Source organism: Anopheles marshallii, chromosome 3, assembly GCF_943734725.1.
Source record: "Anopheles marshallii chromosome 3, idAnoMarsDA_429_01, whole genome shotgun sequence".
Lineage (NCBI taxonomy): Eukaryota > Metazoa > Arthropoda > Insecta > Diptera > Culicidae > Anopheles > Anopheles marshallii.
This window is the reverse complement of record NC_071327.1, coordinates 7,196,040-7,215,149: the sequence shown is the minus strand read 5'-3', so window position 1 is coordinate 7,215,149 and position 19,110 is coordinate 7,196,040. Positions and strand designations below refer to the sequence as shown.

Genomic DNA, 19,110 nt, shown 5'->3' with positions numbered 1-19,110 from the left:
TGCACATAACCAAACCAGTTTCCGAACCACGGATGGGATGGACAAGCGTACTCGGGAAAATCCCATCCCGTGAGCTGGTTTCGATGAAACATGCTGTGTGATCGTGCTGAAGAACTTTCCCACCCCAGTTGATTTGCGGGTGTAGAACTGGCCTGCAATTGTTTTAGGGGGGAACGTTTGCCTTTACGCTCGCAAAACTAAACGATCACTTGAAGACTCCACGCAGTTTGGTTTAGAGCAAACAACACGAGCGTCGAAGAAAACGACCAGCAAAAGCCGATCATAATTTATACTGATTTTACGACAGATATTTTCCATTCCACACAACACCGCGTTAGACGTGAGACACGTGCGCTCCCGCGGCTTTGCGGCCGTAGTGCACAATTTGTTAGCGCATGCCCTTGTGTGCTCTCCGTACGAAGTGTGTTTCATTTATCGATCCGGAGGTGTGGTTCGATGAAGGGTAGCAGTTTACAACTGTATTTTCCAACTTCCAGGCGAAAGGCGATAAGTACGAATGCAAATATAATTTCTTTCCATTCTTATCATAATCAATCAAATAAAAACACAAACACACAGCTAAACATTCGTTTAAGATCGATCGAGAGAAGAATGTATATATTACTGGGATTTCTTTGTTTTGCGTTGGTTATTGCTGTTGCAATTTGCTTTGATTTTGTTCCATTTTCCAACAGTCCCTATTTTGGCATTATTGTATAGTGATACAGGTAAATAGTACTTTGCGTTAACACGTGATGATTTGTTGCTGTTACATTTCTCCCCTTGATCGTGTAATTTACTTTCTCACTCTGCTCTTCGTTTTCACTTATCTAGCAGCTTTCCCTTCTCATGCTAATGTGCATACAACTTAAACTGTCTTACTGTGGCATTTTTAACGGCTATATCGATTTAAGGGCTAAAATAAATTAACGAAACCATTACGAACCAAACAAGCTGCTACAGAACAGTGGCCAACCCACACAAACACAACTAAGGATAATGCATGGGGCTTTCCCTTTTGCTACTACTGATCATCGAGACGTCACAATGTTTCACACATTTCTCGCGGCGCCATTTGTACCACTGTAAGTCCTAAAGGAAAAGTGACCCATTTCTGTAACTGGTGCGTATAGTAATCACAAAACAAAAAAATAAACAATGAACGAAAAACGAAACATTCATTCTAACAGTATCTTACAACACAGACAGTAGAACCAAACTGTGAGTCTTCTTTTCTGTTCTCCTTGAATAGTTTTCCCTTCCACCCTCGCTCTACACTCTCCTGAGACTTTCTATCTCCCACACCACCTACCCCAACGAGAAGGGGAGGGTGGGGGAGTGTTTTCCACCCAACATTCTAATTTCTAGATACTAGACAGTAGTGATTGTGATAAGATAAGAGAGTTTTTAAAACGCTAAGCCGGCTACTAGAAGTTTCGTGATTAGGTGTGGCTTAGGTTTTTGGGATTTCCTTCCCGTTTTGTTTTTTTTTTTTAATTTGCTTGCTTCCTTGCTTGTTTAGCGTAGCAGAGTTTTCCGTTTTGTAAGAAAAAACGATCACAGATAGGTGGGTGGGCGCACGGGGAAGGACGCTTCGCGACGCCCACACACGCAGAATTGTTTAAACCTAACTGGAGAAAGAGGAAAAATCACGAACGAGTTAGGATAAGTTGATCCTTTTTTGTTGTTGCGAGGAGTTCCCTTCCCATAGATAGCTTCCTACCTCTTCCTTCCCACACTTTCTCCACCTCACTCTCTTTCTTCCATTCTTAGCGCGCAATCAAGCCCCAGTTACAACTAGTAACAGCCTGGGGGGGATAAGGTTAGAGCGAAGCGTTTAGACGCCCGGTTTGGAATGATTGCTACCATATCACACCCCCTCGGATGGGCCACCCGGTAGCATTATGACACACAAAGTTAGATGAGCATTGAGTTAGCGATCGCGCTTTAGTACACCGAGGCTTGCTGCACGGATGCGAACGGATGTGGCGACGGTTGATGAAATACGGCCGCCAGCTGATGATGGTGATGGTGGTACAATGCGGCCGCCGAACGCATACTGACGTCGGCCGGCAGGATCGTCGCCGATGGGGACGCAGTACTGGCGGCTACCGTTCTCCGTCCCGCAGTTGATTGGCCAGCCGGGGTGCTGGTGGTGGATGAACCGGCCGTCTTGCTCGTGTCCTTGTTGTGACGTTTGACATGCTTGGACAGATGGTCGCTACGCATGAACCGCCGTTCGCAGACGTGACAGACGAACTTCTTCTCACCGGTGTGCGTACGCTTGTGGCGGGACAGCTCGTCCGAGCGGGAAAACCGACGTCCACAGTCGGGCCACTTGCAGTTAAACGGCCGCTCACCGGTGTGGATGCGCTGGTGTGCCTTCAGGTGACTCGATTTGAAGTAATTCTTCCCGCAGTTGGGATGATCACACTCGTAGATGCGGCGCCGTTCGGGTTTCGGACCGGTGCCGGTTGCCAGTTGGTTTCGCTGTTCCGCTCCGCCTTTGCTATCATCTTTCACCGTCGTCGGTACTGGAGCGGGTTGAGATTTGGGGCGCGATTCGGGGACGACTGCCGGTGTCGGACCGGTAGCAACCAGCAGATTGTGTGACATTGGCTGTGGCAAGAGAATGTACCCACCGTTCTGGGTGGCCAGGATGAATGGGGTCGCAGTTGCCGGGCCGACGGTGACTTTGGGCGCTATCACAGGAAGGGTAGATGAAGTTGAGGAGGCTGATGTCACCTTCGGTAGGATAGGTTGGCTGAAGAGGTTCGAGCTGAACGAAGCAGGAGATGAATTCGTCGTGTCCTTCTTCTTACGCTTGCCAGCACCACCATTGGTGCTGGTGCTGAATACTGCTGACGATGTCTTACTGGCAGCTGGACTTTCAACCGTTAAACCTTCCGCACCACTGCCTTTGCTCGATTGCTCTGGAACGGATGATGAACTCGCCGAAGCTACCGTGGTCGGTGGCGGTGGTGACATCCGTGGGCCCATCTTAAACTTGTAGCTGCGGAATATGTTCAGTCCTCCGGCGGTACCATCCGCCCCGGATGCACCCGCCGCCTCCTCCGATGCGGGTGTCTTCGTGCACGAACCATCCTTGTTGATGCGCATGATCACACTTTCCCGCTGGGGTGCTTCGTTTGTGGCGCCACCCTGGAAGTAGCAGCGCTCCTCGTCCGAACCGGACTTGGTAGTTTCATCTTCCGAGCCGGAAAACTCCGACGGCGGCGGTGTTGGTGCACCACCGGTACCGTTTAGCTGCCGCTGCTGATGTAGTTGATGCAGATGCTTCTGCAGGGCGGCATGCGACTCCAACTGGTCCGGGTTGCGCACATACTGACGCTTGCGCGGTGGCAGATCCGACTCATCCTCGGACGCATCCGAATGGTTCGGTGTGACGAAGCTGCCGCTCGATGATGCAGATGACGTTGTTTTAGCAGCTGCATTTTCCAGCTTTCGCTTCAGTGCCTGACGAATCGCATTGTTGTTCTATGGTAGAGTGATGGTAGGAGGTAACAAAAAAAGGGATTATTAGAAATTGAACATCTTCAATGAATGATTACGTTGCTAATAATTCTCGTTCGTTTTCGGGTGTAGTGAACCAGTTTTGCCTTCAACCGATGATAAGACCCGCGCTGCCGCTTATCAACCCGATCACGAGCAAGCACGAGACGTTGCAATGGCCATCGGGAGATTAGGGCCCGGATCGAACGATTGAGGAAGTTCGCTTCGTGTGAGTGTGTATGTGCATGTGTCTGCCAAATGAAAAAAATATTTTCCCACCGAAAAAGGAGTGTCCACTTACCCACCTTTTTGGAGCGGGTTGTTGACAGGGAAAGGGGAGGTCATAAACCACGCAATCTCGCATTGACACACTAATTGCTTTACAACGCCCAATTCTTCAACTAACTCATCCTCTGCGCATACAGTTCTATTATTCATCACCAATCACGCGGGTGCGAGCGAGATAGCATCGCGCGGTATCTCATCGTAACCAGCGGATGCGTGTGCGCGCCAAAAGCGAAAAAATCCGGTTCAGTTCGGACCTCGCGAAGATCGCGGCAAAAAGGGTGCGAACGAGGGCACACCTTACGCACGGTCTGTGGCTGTCTCTGTGTGTGTGTATGTTTGTGCTTGATGTCTCGCCAACCCCGCAGACGTCATCGAGCGCAACGGATGATGATGATGATGTTTTGGATGAGACGCAGGTGGTAGTGGGGGGTGGAAGTGGCGCAGGTTGTTTTTTTTCTCTTCATTCTACGAACAATCCCCCCTGGTCAATGTGGTGCAAGCGAACGCGATGGAGAGGTAGAGAGAGAGAGAGAGAGCGTGTACGCGCGCGCCAAAGCACGCAGAGCCCGAGAGTCCAAAGTTCGATTCGGTTGTGCAGTGTGTTCACGTGAACACCAGCTGATTGTGGCCGGGTCGCTGCGTGATCCGAGCGTGATCGAGCGTGTACGGTGATGGTGCGACCGCGACGGTACGATGTTTGTGTTCAAACTCGTTGGTCGCGGGAGCGGGATGGCCTCGAACACCATCGTCGACGTCGCCGCCGCCGCCGCCGTTTGGGGCTTGGCGTTTGCGCGCGCGTTTGGGGCGCGTCACGCTCGATGCGGGAGGCTTGGAATTTGCTGACGTACACGCTGCGCCGCACCACTGTGTGCGTGTCGCGCAATCACCTCACCACTTTTGGAAACGGTATTGCAGCCCAGTAGGACAAGAGAATTTTGCATTTTGCACCCAAAAATGTTAAAAAAAAAGTTTAACTTCAAACAATCCTAACCTCTTGAGGGTGCTGCAAAAGATGAGTACACACCTCCTTTCGCTCAGTAAGCGCTATAATCAGAGCAAAGTACACGCGGACCCTTCATGATGGGGACCCAGAGAGATGTAATCGAAGAATGGTTGTGAGGAAATGGGAGAATTGAGCGGAAGGGTGTGAACCGATATTCTATTTTTATTCACACTACCAAAACCGCACACTCCCCGAAATAAAAAAATAAACTAAATGCATCACTCGAATGCACTTGACACCGACGAGGAACTGTGCAAACATCTCCCCCCCCTCCCAATATTATCATCGTACCACACCACAAGGGATGATGATGGGTGGAGAAGGGTTACACTAATGTCGATTACTGCCCATATGCGCCACACAATTTATTTTCCGTCACCAAGCACATCACCCCCCCTCCCACCCGAAAGAAATTTATTTGTCTTTATGTGTTTGAAATTTCACAAGAATTAAATTATCACGATGGTGGCGCGTGATAGGCCCCCCCATCCATCCGATGCTAGAAGCATCTGTCTGGGCATCACGCGCGCGCCACCTACAATCCCAACGACGGAGGAGAAAACTGGCAAGCGCCAAGGGTCAACGAAGAAAGGTGTCGGAATATCTCTCACGCGGTGTGTTTTATTTTTACGTTTAAAAATAGTTCAACAAAAAACCGATTGCACCAGAATTCACCAAAAAGGCTTCGTTTTGCCAGCGTTTTGGGGCGTCTTCTCGAAATTCGAATATGTGGAGCAAGGGCACAAGCGAATGCTCTGTTCCTTCAACTTTCCGGATCATAAATCCACTTTGCGGTCGGGGGATGACCGGGGGCACTATGCGGTATTATTCTCCCTTGTATTTGGCCTGTGTCAAAAATGCCAACCAATGCCGTCCGCGAATGATCGCCGGGTGCGAACGTGATGAATCACGTTCCCCGACCCGTACGCGCGACAGACACAAAAACCAGAGCACACACAAGTTGTGAAATTCCAGCAAATCACCCGGCGCACCGCGTTAAGCAAGTTGAAACTGGAAAACTTTCAGAACACAAACGTCGCACGGGGGCAAAATTGCATCACTCTGGTTAATGCCTTCGTCCAAGGCCTGATCTTGTATCTTGTTGTAATATTGGTAGCTCTGCACACGAGTCACACACCACACAATCATATTTCACAGGGAATAGACCTCCAACCAATGCAACACACTCGACCCGTACCCTAACACGAGGTGTTAACGGCTTGCTAGGATGGCAACGTGTCTATACGCGTTTTTTAAGCTTACCTTTAGCAACTCATCCTCCTGCTGCCGCTGCTGACTCGTATCCTGTAATGGTGGCGTTGCCGGTGGCGACAGTAAAACTGCTGCTGTGTTTTCCATTGTGGCTTTTAGCGCTAAACACACTGGTCGAACTTCCGGCACAAAAGGTAGGACGACTCTCTGACTGTCACACACTTGCTTTTGTATGCTTTTGTTTCCACAAACTCCTTTTCTCCAACTCGCTGGATTGCAGTTTAGTTTGCTTCCCGTTCTTCACACATAAATACCACCTACTGGTAGTGGATTTATTTCCTTTTTGTTTTGCTTTTTATTTGTCACCAAACACACACACACACTCTCACACACGTTGCAATAACTCCTTTGTTGTCTGGCACTTGGGCTTTCCTCGAAGCCCGGGTTTAAACTCGCCTCCTTGTCGGCGATATTGCGCTATAACTCTGCACCAAATCTCGCACTTCCTCGTTGTATTTATTGCGCAAAAAATTTGCAAACTTTTACCACTTTTGCGTTTTAAAAAACCGCTTGCCCTACGCGGCAGTTTGATTGCCACTTTCCTTCACACCGCAAGTTAGTTTGCTTCGATGCACCACCGGTGACTTTGCACTTAGATCACCGAACACACAGCACAACTGCTACTGCTTCGTACAGAGGCGATGCGAAAGAAGCACGTCCGTTCGCTTTGGCGGCACAACACTTTGTAAGCGGTTTGTTTGTGGCTCGCGCTGCTCTTGAATGACGGCGGCTGGTTTCGTCCGCGTTCGCTGCCCGATTCCCGGAGTCTAGGGGACTCACACCAACTTACCCGTCGTCGCGTCACCACCACCATTACTTCTGCTACACCTTCGCATCAACGGCAAACGGGTGTGGGCCGTGTTGTCGTCATCGACCGATAAATGCTCCAAGTGGAATGTGTGGCTGTGTGTGTGTGTGTGTGTGTTTGTCCCTCCTCAAGAAGGGGAGTCAGCGAAGAAGGGAGGGGCACGGTAGGCGATATGACGAAGAAGCGACACGGGAAGCGAACGTGCTGTGGCGAACGTGTGTGCGCACGCGCACGCTTTTTCCTCCCCCATGGAGAAGCCCACGAAAACCTTTACCGTATGCGCGTGCGAGTGTGTGTGTGTGTGTGAGTGTAGGTACGTGACCATGGGTATGTGTGTGCGCGCGTCTGCGTTTAGAGAATGCGAGCGTAGGTTGTTGATGTTTGAAACGGGTGAGGGGGTGAAGGGAGGATGCTATGGGGTGGAAGGGGAGGAGGTGGAGGGGAAGGGGGGAAACATAGAGGAAGGAAAGAAAAGGTGCGGAATCGAAACAAAAGGAAGCTGTGAGCTCATCTCCGGCAATCGTACGGTGACCGGTGAAGCGAATTGCAAATGAAGTGGGCGCGCTCATTTTCTACCGACACCGAGCGATTCGTGGGAATTTGCAACCATCGAAAGAAAAAAAGGGTGATCATTCAACCCTTGCTCAACCCTAGCGCCGGGCACCCAGAAGCGGTGACAGATACACAACGGCAAAACAAAAACGAGGTAAGATTATTTTTAGGCCCCCCGTTTTTAGCAAGCGTAAAGCCACCGGCTCTTAGCAGGGCCGGGCATGCCATCGTCGGAACGTGAAGATTCCCGCGCGATGGACTTTGGACGAGGAATCGGCCGAACGGGCCAATAACGCCGGGTTTTGTTGGAAGTCACCCACAAAGAAGGTTGCACTTTTCAGGGACATTTCTATCACTTGCGCGTGAGCTGAGCCGCAAGACGTGGGCGTGATAACGGGCACGGTTACGCATCGATCACATGACAGGCGAAAGGTGGATTAAATTTGTGATTGCGCTATGCGGGGAGATTAATGATTATCTCCGGTGTGATGGGAATTCCGTGCAGCTGGTGCATGAATCCACTGCAAATCCTGGTTGATTTGGGAGTTGAGTTCTGAACCGAATACGGAATTGCATCCAGAATTCCTTGGTCAAATCGATACTTCAATTGAGAGTCAAGTTTGAATTGAATCCAAAATTGATCGATTGGAATTGGTTTTGGATTCAAATCAAGCGTTGAATTCGCGATCCAAAGACCAAACTTCCAGACCAAAATCCGGAGTTCATTCCGTGCTATAATCCGGACTTCAATTGGGAGTCAAGCTCCAGAGTTCCAGAGTTTAATTGGGGATTGAAACCAAAATCAAATTCGGAATTGAATTTGTAGTTTACTCTACTCCAGTTTCGGAGTTCCTTCTCCGGAAGTTTGAAGATTTAACCCAGCTCTTCCATGTAAAACCTTCCGCAAGAGCGCAGGTTGGTTTGTTTTGGGGCCGGAACATGACAAAGTATGTACGTCATTCATCGCTACCGAAGATAAAACCTGGTCCATTAATCTGCCCACCCGTGGAAAGTGGCAGATTTTCTAATCACGCACACGGTACACGCAAGGCGTATGAATGGCACAAGAAGGAACAACGATATCGCATCCTTCACCAATTGGGCCGCCATATTGTGGCGTGTTTCTAACAGAAGTAATCTGACGTCAAGCGCGTTTTGCAACTCGACGTTCGACGTCACCTACTCGCTGTTGTTGTTTTTTTTTTTGGGGGGGATGAGTGGGCGCTCCCAGGGAGTTTGTAATAATAGTTAGGCTGGAAGGGAACGGAGAAGGAGTCAGTTTAAAAGAATAAACATTATTACGCTGGCCGAAACCCCACGCGGGAAGTTTGTGGGGCAACAATTCCAAACATTCCAGCGGTAGAAAATGCGGCTTGTTATTTTTATTCCCTCCTCCCATGCGAGATGAATGACAGACAGTGGATGGCTACGAAAAATAACCTTATCCAATAGCTCAGTAACCATGGCTCGTCATCTCGTCTGAGCAGGAGAGAGAAATAAGGAGATACTGCTCAGCGTAAACCTAACCCCCGCAACGTGCTCGCGGTGCGTTGTGCGCGTGCGGCACCAGTTTACTTAGCGCGCGCGCGTATGTGTGTGTTTAGCGTGCGCCCGGGAGTCTGTAAGTAGATGTGTGTTTGCGTCTGGTGCTGGGACGCGAAGAATTCGAGGAAACACACCCCACAATTCCGTGTGACGGTCGTTCGTTTGCTTCGTCATCTCCCATTTGCACACACTCACCCACACACACACATACCCCCTCCGCACACAAACCTCTTTACGAGACGCGGCGCATTCCATTAGTTTGCCCCAACTGCGCGGATGATACAGCAATGGACGAGCGTGTAAAGTAGGCTGTGTAGGAACAAATGAGCAAGCGATCGTTGGGATTGTGTGCGGGAGAGCGATGGAGCGAGCGGCAAGCAGGGTGCGATGATGTGCGGGCCGACGACTCTTCTGATCACGCATCGAACGACCGGCATCACTCGCTGTTCACGTGAACAGTGGCTGCTCGTAAACACAAGCGCAAACAGACACACACACACACGCACGCACCGACACAACCAGAGTCAGTCCACGCGGGGCCGGGTTTCCCTTGCGCTTTCGGAAGCGAAGCGCGGCAACACGAGAATGACAGGCAGGCACGTCAGCCAATGAGAAAAGGGGGCTCGGTCGGTCGGTTTTCGTCGTTGCCGCTTGTTTTGTGGGCGAGGAATGGAAAGAGGGACGCTAGCGAATCGGAACCACCTTGCACACACAGGCTGCTTTGCCCCTACTTCGTATTTCCCTTACCCTCCACCACTCCCACCCCAACCCTTGCCAACCAAAACCATGCAGGGCCGATATTCCAGTGCCCCATAACGCGACTGGCAAGTGTTCACGTGAACAGCGGATGACCAATGCGGGGCACACACACACACGCACGCACAAACACACACGTACAGTGTTCGGGTTGCGTCGTCGGCATCCAAGGCAGTTCAAGGTGACTGGCGAACGGACGGCGCGTGACGTCATCGCCTGGTGGTGCCGCTGCTGCTATCGTTCGATTGCGTGTTGCTTTGCTTCAGTTCGTCGCACTCGTCTCTCGCGCTCTCGCTCGCACGCTGTCGCTTTTTCTGACCCGCTCCAAGTAACGGTGTGTGTGCGCGGGTCGACATCGACGACGGTTGCTAGCTGTCATGAATGGACGCGAGTGCTATAGTTAGCTTTACGTCCGGTTTCATTGCTCACTAGTGTTTTGTGGAGTTGTGGAGGAAAGGGTGGGGGGAGGGGTGGAAAGGGGGGTGAGTGTTCTGTCTCTTTCGCTCTGCTGCCATTTCTATCGCAACTGCTATCCCCTTCGAAAAACTCCCCCCTTCTGGAGGGGTGTGTTTGACGGTTTGTCGTGGATCGATTTGCTGCCGCTTGTTTTGTTCCGGACCCGTCGTCGTATCTTGTTCAAACAGGTTCGCTCGATGTAACCCCGGTGTGTGTGTGTGTGCGTTGAAAGAATGTATGCCTCCGCATCGTGTGTTTGCTTCGCGAAACGTCGAGTGTGTGCCGGGTGAGATTAGCAAAACCACGACGGGGGCGAACTCTGCTGGTGAGCATTAACGCCTGCTGTGTGTGTTTTTTTGGATGGTGAAATTCGCTAGCACGGGTAATCAGCAACGCATTCAGGACTACTGCGATGAGTCACACTCACCAGCATCATCTGGACCGTCATTATCATGGGCTGTGGTTTTCCTTTAGGCTCTCGTTTTTTTTCTGATAAATGTGATAAACCGCCTGTAATGGTACGCTACGGCGATGCCCGGGATTCTGATGCAATCCTAAGGAAGAATTGTTGATCTTGATGGGGCGAAGTAAACCACAAACTACGCGGGACGTTGGAAATACCAACAACAAGATTCTTGGAACATCCGTCTTCCGGTTCGGACACATGCACAATCAAAGGGGGAATTTTTGCACTGCGAAAAGCACAGGATATTCAGGAGTTCCTTGAAATTATCTATCCGGGATAGTAAGGAATGACTAATTGCTTTTTTTGTAATGTTGTCAGGAAAAAGGGGGATGTAAAATTCACGACGAGTGGTTGTAATGTTTTGTCTGTTTTTTCCTTAATGTCAGAATGAAACGTCATTCGTTACTGATGTCATTTAATAGACCACAGCCTAAGATAATTCAAAATAAAATTTAAATTCTCCTATGATAGTTCTCTTCTCAACAAGCTGCTAGATAATTCTTATAAAACCAAATTTTATTCCAATCCATTGGAGTTTATTTGCTTATGGAATAATTCTTTGCTCCTGCTGCTCAAATTGGAACCGAAATCGAGTTTTCATTTTCATCCACACTAGAATCCCTTGAACTTGATAATGGTAATTTGTTCCTAGCGCAACGTTGTTCGACTTGCCATGGGATAAGACAAAAAAGAAATCGATTCCACCTCTCGACGAACACGCGTTCATTCATTCATAGAATGGTTTTCCCCACTGCTGGCATGCGCATTTTCCCTGCTCCAGTGCGCTGTACCCATTTCATTCAACTTTCAACCGCATGCACGTGTGTGCGTGCTCTGTTCCGTTCCAACCGAAAGGACACGCAAAAAAGGTCAAGAGTCCATAAGCCTTCGCACTGTGGCACACCGAAAGGAAAAAGGTTCGTGCCGTGGAAAATTCGTGCCCACGCGCGTTATACCACGATTGACGCAAATCGGCTACCGTCAGCCAGGGAAAGGTGAACCCTACGGAACAGAGCGAGATGGTCGTTGTATTGACCGACCCCAAGGGGAAGGAGCGAATGAAATATCGAACAATTCTCGTACGTACAATGTACGTCATTGCGGGTGGATGGAAAATAAGCTTTAGAGGAACAAAAAAAAAACAAGATATTGTAATGTAGCTGTTTAGCCTTCCTCACGGGGAAGCTTTTCCTGCCCGGAATAGAGAAAAACAGAAAAAAAACAAAATGGGGAGCATTTTTCCTTCCTTCCGCAGATGCTTTTGTCCCGTGGAGGAAAATTCGCTGCACAATGGAAAATTGCCCACGCACGTTCCAGCGCCGCGTTATTTTATTCCTGTGCGTCGTTTAACAGGCGACCAACAGCAAAGCTACCCGCGTGGGGCGCCCACTTTCATGCGGCCAATAATTCCCACCCTACTTTGCTGGGCGATTGCGTGAGTGTTTGTCCTTTTCGAGTAGCAAAACCTGACTCGGTATCGGGGCAAGGATGGGAACGAATTTTCCCACCACTGTAGCTCTGTACGCGCGTAGTTGCTGCTCGTAGATTATGAATGAGCCGTGCGAGTTTGTTATGCTCAGGATGAAAATGGAACGAAGCTACTTTTCGGGCTGGTGAGGAAAGTGAGAGTAAAGGATCGTGGGGTAAAGGATAACACACACACACTCACACAAACTCCATCGAGTGGCTGTGTGGGCTGATGAAAGTGTTTGCTCCGGTGTACGACGGTAACAATACGTACTGAAAAGGCCGATAGTGGTCCTGCTGATGTTATCATCTCGGTTTGTTTATTTTTAGCAAGTGAGCCAGTTGATAACTTTTACTGGGGAAACAACTAAAAAGAAATTTTTGACCAATTATAAAGAAAAAATCTTCAAAAACCATCATACCAAGCTTTAAAATACACAGCGGCAAAGTACTGGAAGGGAAAACGCCAGAAAGTATGCAATTGTGTTTAGGAAGCGCCTGAAGGTATGCAATTCGGTTAACTTAACGAACTTGATGCTGGAAATAGATATTTAAAACGAAATAATCTATTTTAAGTGTTTCAGAAGCTTTTTTAATCATTTTTTATTACTTTCAGAGATTACCAAACCCTCAGAGGTAGAAATTGACTCAAAAAAGAAAAAAGACAATTCAAAGCTCGATAACCAGAAGGATCCAATCAACAAAAACAAGTTAACTAACCTACCGTCCCTATGGAAAGCTACAACGATCAATACTAAATTCATTCATTCCACTACCTATCGATCAAACGGACCTATCTCAAAATGGTACAGTTTCTGTATGTTCTTTTGCGTTTCGGAATTAAATTTTCATGTCCGAGCTGGAGAAGATTTATGGCAGTACGTGCCATGAGTAGTGGGGGTTTTCCGGCAAACGATACATTTGCACCAACACAACCAATCTGCCCATCTAACGCAAGACAGAAGTTAAGACGTTCGTGGAGGGAAACTATTTTTCCGACCAACTTGCTGATGTGTACCTGGAACATGTGTACAAATTTATAATAAATCGAGTGACATATTCAGCACAAGCTTTGCAGGGTCTAATGTTTCTTTCAACCTCGAAAACTACCGAGCTCCAGGTGTCAACAGACGGCCGGCATTTTATTTGTGAATGGAATCCTTTGCCGAGTAGAATGGCGTGAGTATTTTCCCAGCCCCGTGTAACCAAAACCTGGCTGGCGCATTGACGTCAATCGAGAACATTTGTTACAACAGCGGAGAGTACCGGCTGGGGGCACCGGGAGGCTGGTACGGTTCGAATCCACGGCGAAGGAAAATAGGTTTCACGTGCCAAGCCAGCTTTCCCTTTTGTTCCCTTTCTTCCGCTTTCCACGGAAAACCCAAACATTGTCGCTCACGGCCCACAGGGTGTGGGTTGATACCAGGAATTGCCTAAAGGTAGCAGCTTCGCACCCACAGGAAAGTAGAAAGGAGCTAAAAAAAAAGGAAAATCGATGCTTTTCCACTCAGTCTTCCAACGCGCTCGAAAGAGCAAGCGAGTGATGGTGGGATCTCGCTCCCGCTTCATTCATCAAATTACGCGCGCATGGACGGTAAGGACTCGATTCACAAAAACCACGATCCTGTTGACGTCATTACGAGCTCCCGCTCCGGCACGGCGTTACGCTATGCGTTCGCACAAGTTCTCCAGGCACAACAATCGCGTGCAGGCCGGCCGGGCCGGGCGGCAAATTTGGCATTCGCCTGTTCCCGTTGACGCCGGGGCTGGCAAACAGTCATGCGCAGGACCTTGATCTTTGCCTTGGTTCGCCTCGGTTTCGGCTGCCTTGGCACTGAATCCTGACATTGGAGCAACCGGCCCTGGAATGTCCCTGAAATTGTGTGGGCGCATCGATGTGCGTGTGTGTGTGTGTTTGTGCATCAAATGGGTATCCTTTTTGTGTAACATGAATGAAGGTGGGCGATTCCTGGAACCCACGGATGACGTAAGTCGGTCGCCCTTACGGTGTCCTTTCCGGGAGCAAAACACACACACACTTACACACTGCGTTTCCACTCGATACCGGCCGGATAAATTGATCACAAATGCGTACGTTGGTGGGAGGTTACAAGTCGCCCCCTCTCTCCCCCCTCCCTCCATCGTTTTTCGCGTGTTGGAAACCAATGTTTTTCCTTTTGTATTTTAGGAAAATGTTGCCTTTTTTCTTCCGTTTGTAATCTCGGCCAAATAATTGGTTGCCCAATCAGAAATGGATTTATTCCGAGAGAAAGCATTGCCGTGTTTCTTGTTTGCGCAGTTTAGTTTAATCAAGTAATGGGGCAAACGTTATTGTTGATTAACCACTACGATGCGCCTGACGTGTTTGAGAAGTACATTGTTTTTGCTAAAACCCATCCAACTTTGTATTATTTACGTTGTAACACCCGGTGGAAATAGTCGTAGCACGGTGGTTTTACGGCCTGCATTGCCACACCCGAAGGCAAAACGAAATGTCCTTCGAAATATCGATCCTGCAGTGGTCCAGCCATGGTTATCCCGAGGCGCTGGCCTTTTTTTTGTGGCGCTGCAGCTTTGGACGGTTTGGGCACGTCTTCCAACACGGTGAGTAACAGGTTTTTCCAAGGAAAACTTCTGCCTTGCTGTGTGTCGTACGCTCCGTACCATTGGAGTTTGTCTGAGAGAGGCTTTCTTCTGATGTTACTGATGTCTAAAGAATGTAAGTTTGATCCATTTTATTATTATTATTATTAAGGATGTTGGCGCTATATCTACCTATTTGTTATTATTTTTAAGATAACCTCAAACATATCGCACATCATCAAAACATTTGCTATTCGAATGCACAAATGACGTGTTGTTTGAGAAAGACGAGCCAAAAACATCATAAAGCGTTCATAATAAACGTCACAGAAAAGTGATCGTGTCGGCAACCCGTTGGTTGCTAGGGAGAATGCTGCGGTTGGTTTCATACCGTTCGCGTTGCCAAGTACTTTTTTTTCTATTTTTGGGCGATAATTTGTGTCCCCCAAAAACGACAGGAGGAGTTTTGCAGCATAGGGGGGGAGACAACCGCGTGTGTGTTTGTTTTGTCACAACCGACGCGGCAACGGTTTGCCGTTGTTTGCGTATGCTGTTCGTACCCTGGCCGTACGGAAGGTGTTATATCGTTGTTTATTATGCCACTGTGGAAGCAAAGTGGCGTTGCTCTTTACCGGATCGAACCAGATTGGTTGGATCGCGGGAGAAAAAAGGGCATTGTTGAAGAATGGTTGGCACGGAATGGATCGAGTGGCGAGAGATATGTTTTGAACGGATACGACGTTGCTTTGCTGTGAAGCTCAACAAATTCTGCGTTGGATAGATGGTGAGCAGAAACATTACGCTCATTTTTATTGATTTCAAACAAAAAATAAAGAATTGTATTGTAAGAAGACATTGAATACTCACAGCAATGCTATTTTGTAATGCGAGTTGCATAACTTTAGGCGCTAATTAAATAAGAAGGTTAATTTGTAATGCAAATTGCATTGATTTAGGCGTATAGATATAAAAATGTACCGTTCAGCCTAACTTAACAAATATTTTATTAGTATTTTTTCAAATAAGAATTTAAATGTTCCCTAAGTTGTTTCTTAAATGCATTTATAGTACCTTACCCGTGTTTAGGTCTATCCACGTAAAGTTTCGGATAAGTACAAAAGAATGCTTATCAACACAATCTTACGATGTTTGCAGGACAACTGTAATTCAAAGCCTTATTAGAAATCAAACAGAACGATGGCATTTCCGGTGATTAACTGGCAATTTCGGGTTATTTATTTACATTTCCTTTAATTATTTGCGTTACTGTTACTTCGTTCAAATAGTTACTTCGCATAACATTGATACAATTACGAAGCCCAAATCAATTTCTGCTTGCTAGGAATCCGCCACCAGCAACTTGCTTTCTCTCCCCTCACGACGAAATTTTCGGCTGAACATGCAAGTCATGTGTCATGGAACGAAAATACTCAGCCCCAGAATACTCGGAATTCCTCCATTCTACCGGAACTCATCCGATCAGAATGCGGACGTGTATTCGCCCAGGACGGCAGCCTACTGTGTCGGGCATTCATTACGTGATGCCACACGTTTTGTTTGGTGGATGCCTTTTTGCGGTCGGATCATTAGCTGATCCACCCCTCTCCGGGTGGACACCCTCAACCCCCTTCACGATGCTGAGCTGTAGACACATTTGGCACTCCGAAAACGATGACGCACTCGTTTCGCGAAGCGTGATGGTGAAAAAAGCAACAAAACCGGTTCCCTTTCCTTTCTCGGGCCTTCGTGCAGAGGTTTACGCGCGTATATTCGCCCACGGTGGTAATGTGGCGTGTGAGAGTCGAGAGTTTCGAACCTTCATCATCCGCCCATCGGGGCCATCGTGACGCGCTGGTCGTGACGCATAGTTTTGTCTTGCATACAAGAAAGGTTTGCCATTCAACGGAGCAAACGGCGGTTGGGATATTCCAATGAATCATCTACCCACCGTGGAAGTGTCGATGGACCAGTGGGTATCGTGCTGTGGGTGCATGAGACCACCATCGAGTGCAGTACTTGATCGGGGCGTGTAACCGACAGTACGCACGCGTGTCTACTACCGTGTGCTTGTGCAAAAATAAAAACCGCAAATAACATAATGACGCAGGTGTTTTGCGTTGTCATCATCTCAGGGGAACTATCAGGCTACACGACACTGAACAGGGGACAGAACTTTTAGTGGCGGCGAGCAGCCGGGCAGGTAAAATCGTTTTTCTATTTTAAAGAAACCCATGATTGTTTGCTTGGATTGCGGTCGAAGCACGCCCATACCACTCGATGGCGCACGGTTCATTCATCGATCGATCACGGCCAGACAGTGTGGTTATTATGCAGGATGCAACTGGCACGAACGATCATTGGCACATGTTCTGTTTTTGGGGCTGGCTGGGTTATTGTCTATTTTTACCTAAGGCATGATGCATAAATTGGGGAAGGAACGTTAATCATCGTTCTAACCGCGTAAGGTGAGCAGAACCGGATTGTTGCCTCGTGTCTAGGTGGCTCACGATGTGAGGCTTGAAGAAGAACAGTGGTGAATTCAAAGCCCAATGTAACACGATTCGCTTGCAGGGGGGGGATTTTCCTTTGCTGTTTTATAACCTTAAAAACACACACATTTTTAATTGAATGTTGCACGGCTACAATGTGCATTGTGACGTATTGTTTTTAATTGCAGAGCGAGCGGAGTCACATTTTGCCATAGCGCACCGGATGTGCTTGTCCGGGGAAGCATGATTAGCACGGTGACTTCCCGACGGTTGAGCTTCGGTGAAACTTTCGAGCAAGATAAAACCGACCACTGAATCTCAAAACCGGGTGGGTGATTTTGTTTTCTCCATGTTTTTTTTCCAGATGCAAATTCTTGCGATCAACAACGCTGGATAACGCAACACGGGAGGGTAGTAAAAACCCATCGTAAACAATTTTTGGTAAACACCCGGAATAGCAACCAAAACAACCTCCCCGTATGGCAAACAAAACTCACCCGTTTACCCACTTTGGTAAACAACGATCGATTTAAATGTTGTTTTGCTAGAGTCGCCCAAAAAAAAAAAAAAGGGGCGACGCATTTCTTCGCGATCACCTCGCGCGAACCCGGTGTAAACAAGGTTCGGTTCGGTTTGTTTAGATCATTCTGACATCAGCTCACGTTTTGCGGGAAGTTTGCCTGTGTTTACCTGGCAGCTGGTTCAACGCGGCGTCGGTCAAATTAAAGTGGTTCCGGTTCGAACCGGTTTGCCGATGTTACTTTGGCACACGATGATAAAAAGAGGCCCGATGATGACCGGCGTGACGGTTCAAGCTGTTTCGGGGAAGTTGTTCAAGGGCGTACGGATTTACGCTAAATGTGTTGACAGGCATTTTGTTCTCTGCGATGCTACGCATAAGCACAAGCGACACAACGAAAATACATGGGAACAGACCGGGCGATGTGTTTTTATTTCTGTTTGACCTACATTAGATGGGAAAAACTTAGCCGAAAAGATTTTAGAAAAAGCAGAGGAAAATCGCATTTTATTGTTATAACATACACAAAAAATATTTTGAACTGTTATTTTTAGCCTTAAAATGTTCACCAAACAGGTTTAAGTAATAAAACATTTCAAAAGGATTTCAGAAGGGGTTGCTTTGTGCATTTGTTACTGCAGCCACTGTACATTGCGATGAATAATAAAAACATCGCCAACTATACAATACTGGTGGCGCCATCTGTTGTATGCTAGGGGAAACATAATCGCCGCGAAACCTGAATGGCAGTTGATTGTTTGGAGCCACGTTGCAAATGAATTTAAACGGTCCAACAAGCAGATTTCATGTTTCTTACAGCTAATATCAACTTGTTTAATCTGTTTGATCAAATAAAATTAACAAAAAAATTAAGAGCGGTTTGCGATGGCGGTGTAAAACATCGATCGAATTCCAAATTATCAACAGCGCCATCTATTCTACAATAGCTTCACAAAAGAAACTGTTATACCGAGGTGGTAGTTGGTTACGGCGATTAGCTGTACGACATGCGGTTTAAATATTTAAAAAAATTCGTTCGAACGTCGTTAGTTAGTCGGTCGGTTAGCATACGTTTTAAAATATTTCTTAAATGATTAAATATTATTCTGTCATCAATTAAAAATGTCAAAAAGGGATAAGAAACAGAGATTTTTATTTAATTTGATTTTATTGTAGAAAGATTTAGAAATTTCTTACATACTTTGTATTTGTTCATGTTTTACTATTTTTAAACCCAATTGTTACATCCCTTAAAAAACAGTTATTAAACAGTGTGTACCCAAGAGATTATTAAATTAAATGCACTCCCAGTGGCACAACTTCCAGTTTATCGACCGGCGTCTTAAGCTTCGTTTGCTTAGAACAGTTTCCTTCTGTAATAATAAGCAGAGA

The 19,110-nt window shown here is 47.5% G+C and overlaps 1 protein-coding gene across 1 annotated transcript; it reads right to left on the bottom strand.

Moving 5' to 3' along the window:
• Positions 1–1,947: 1,947 nt before the first annotated feature.
• On the bottom strand, positions 1,948–6,163 carry LOC128711294 (Krueppel-like factor 1). Its single transcript, XM_053806161.1, has 2 exons — positions 6,068–6,163; positions 1,948–3,498 (listed from the first exon to the last, which is right to left on the bottom strand). Exons 1-2 carry the CDS (start codon positions 6,161–6,163, stop codon positions 1,948–1,950), a joined length of 1,647 nt encoding a protein of 548 aa, XP_053662136.1.
• Positions 6,164–19,110: the final 12,947 nt, after the last annotated feature.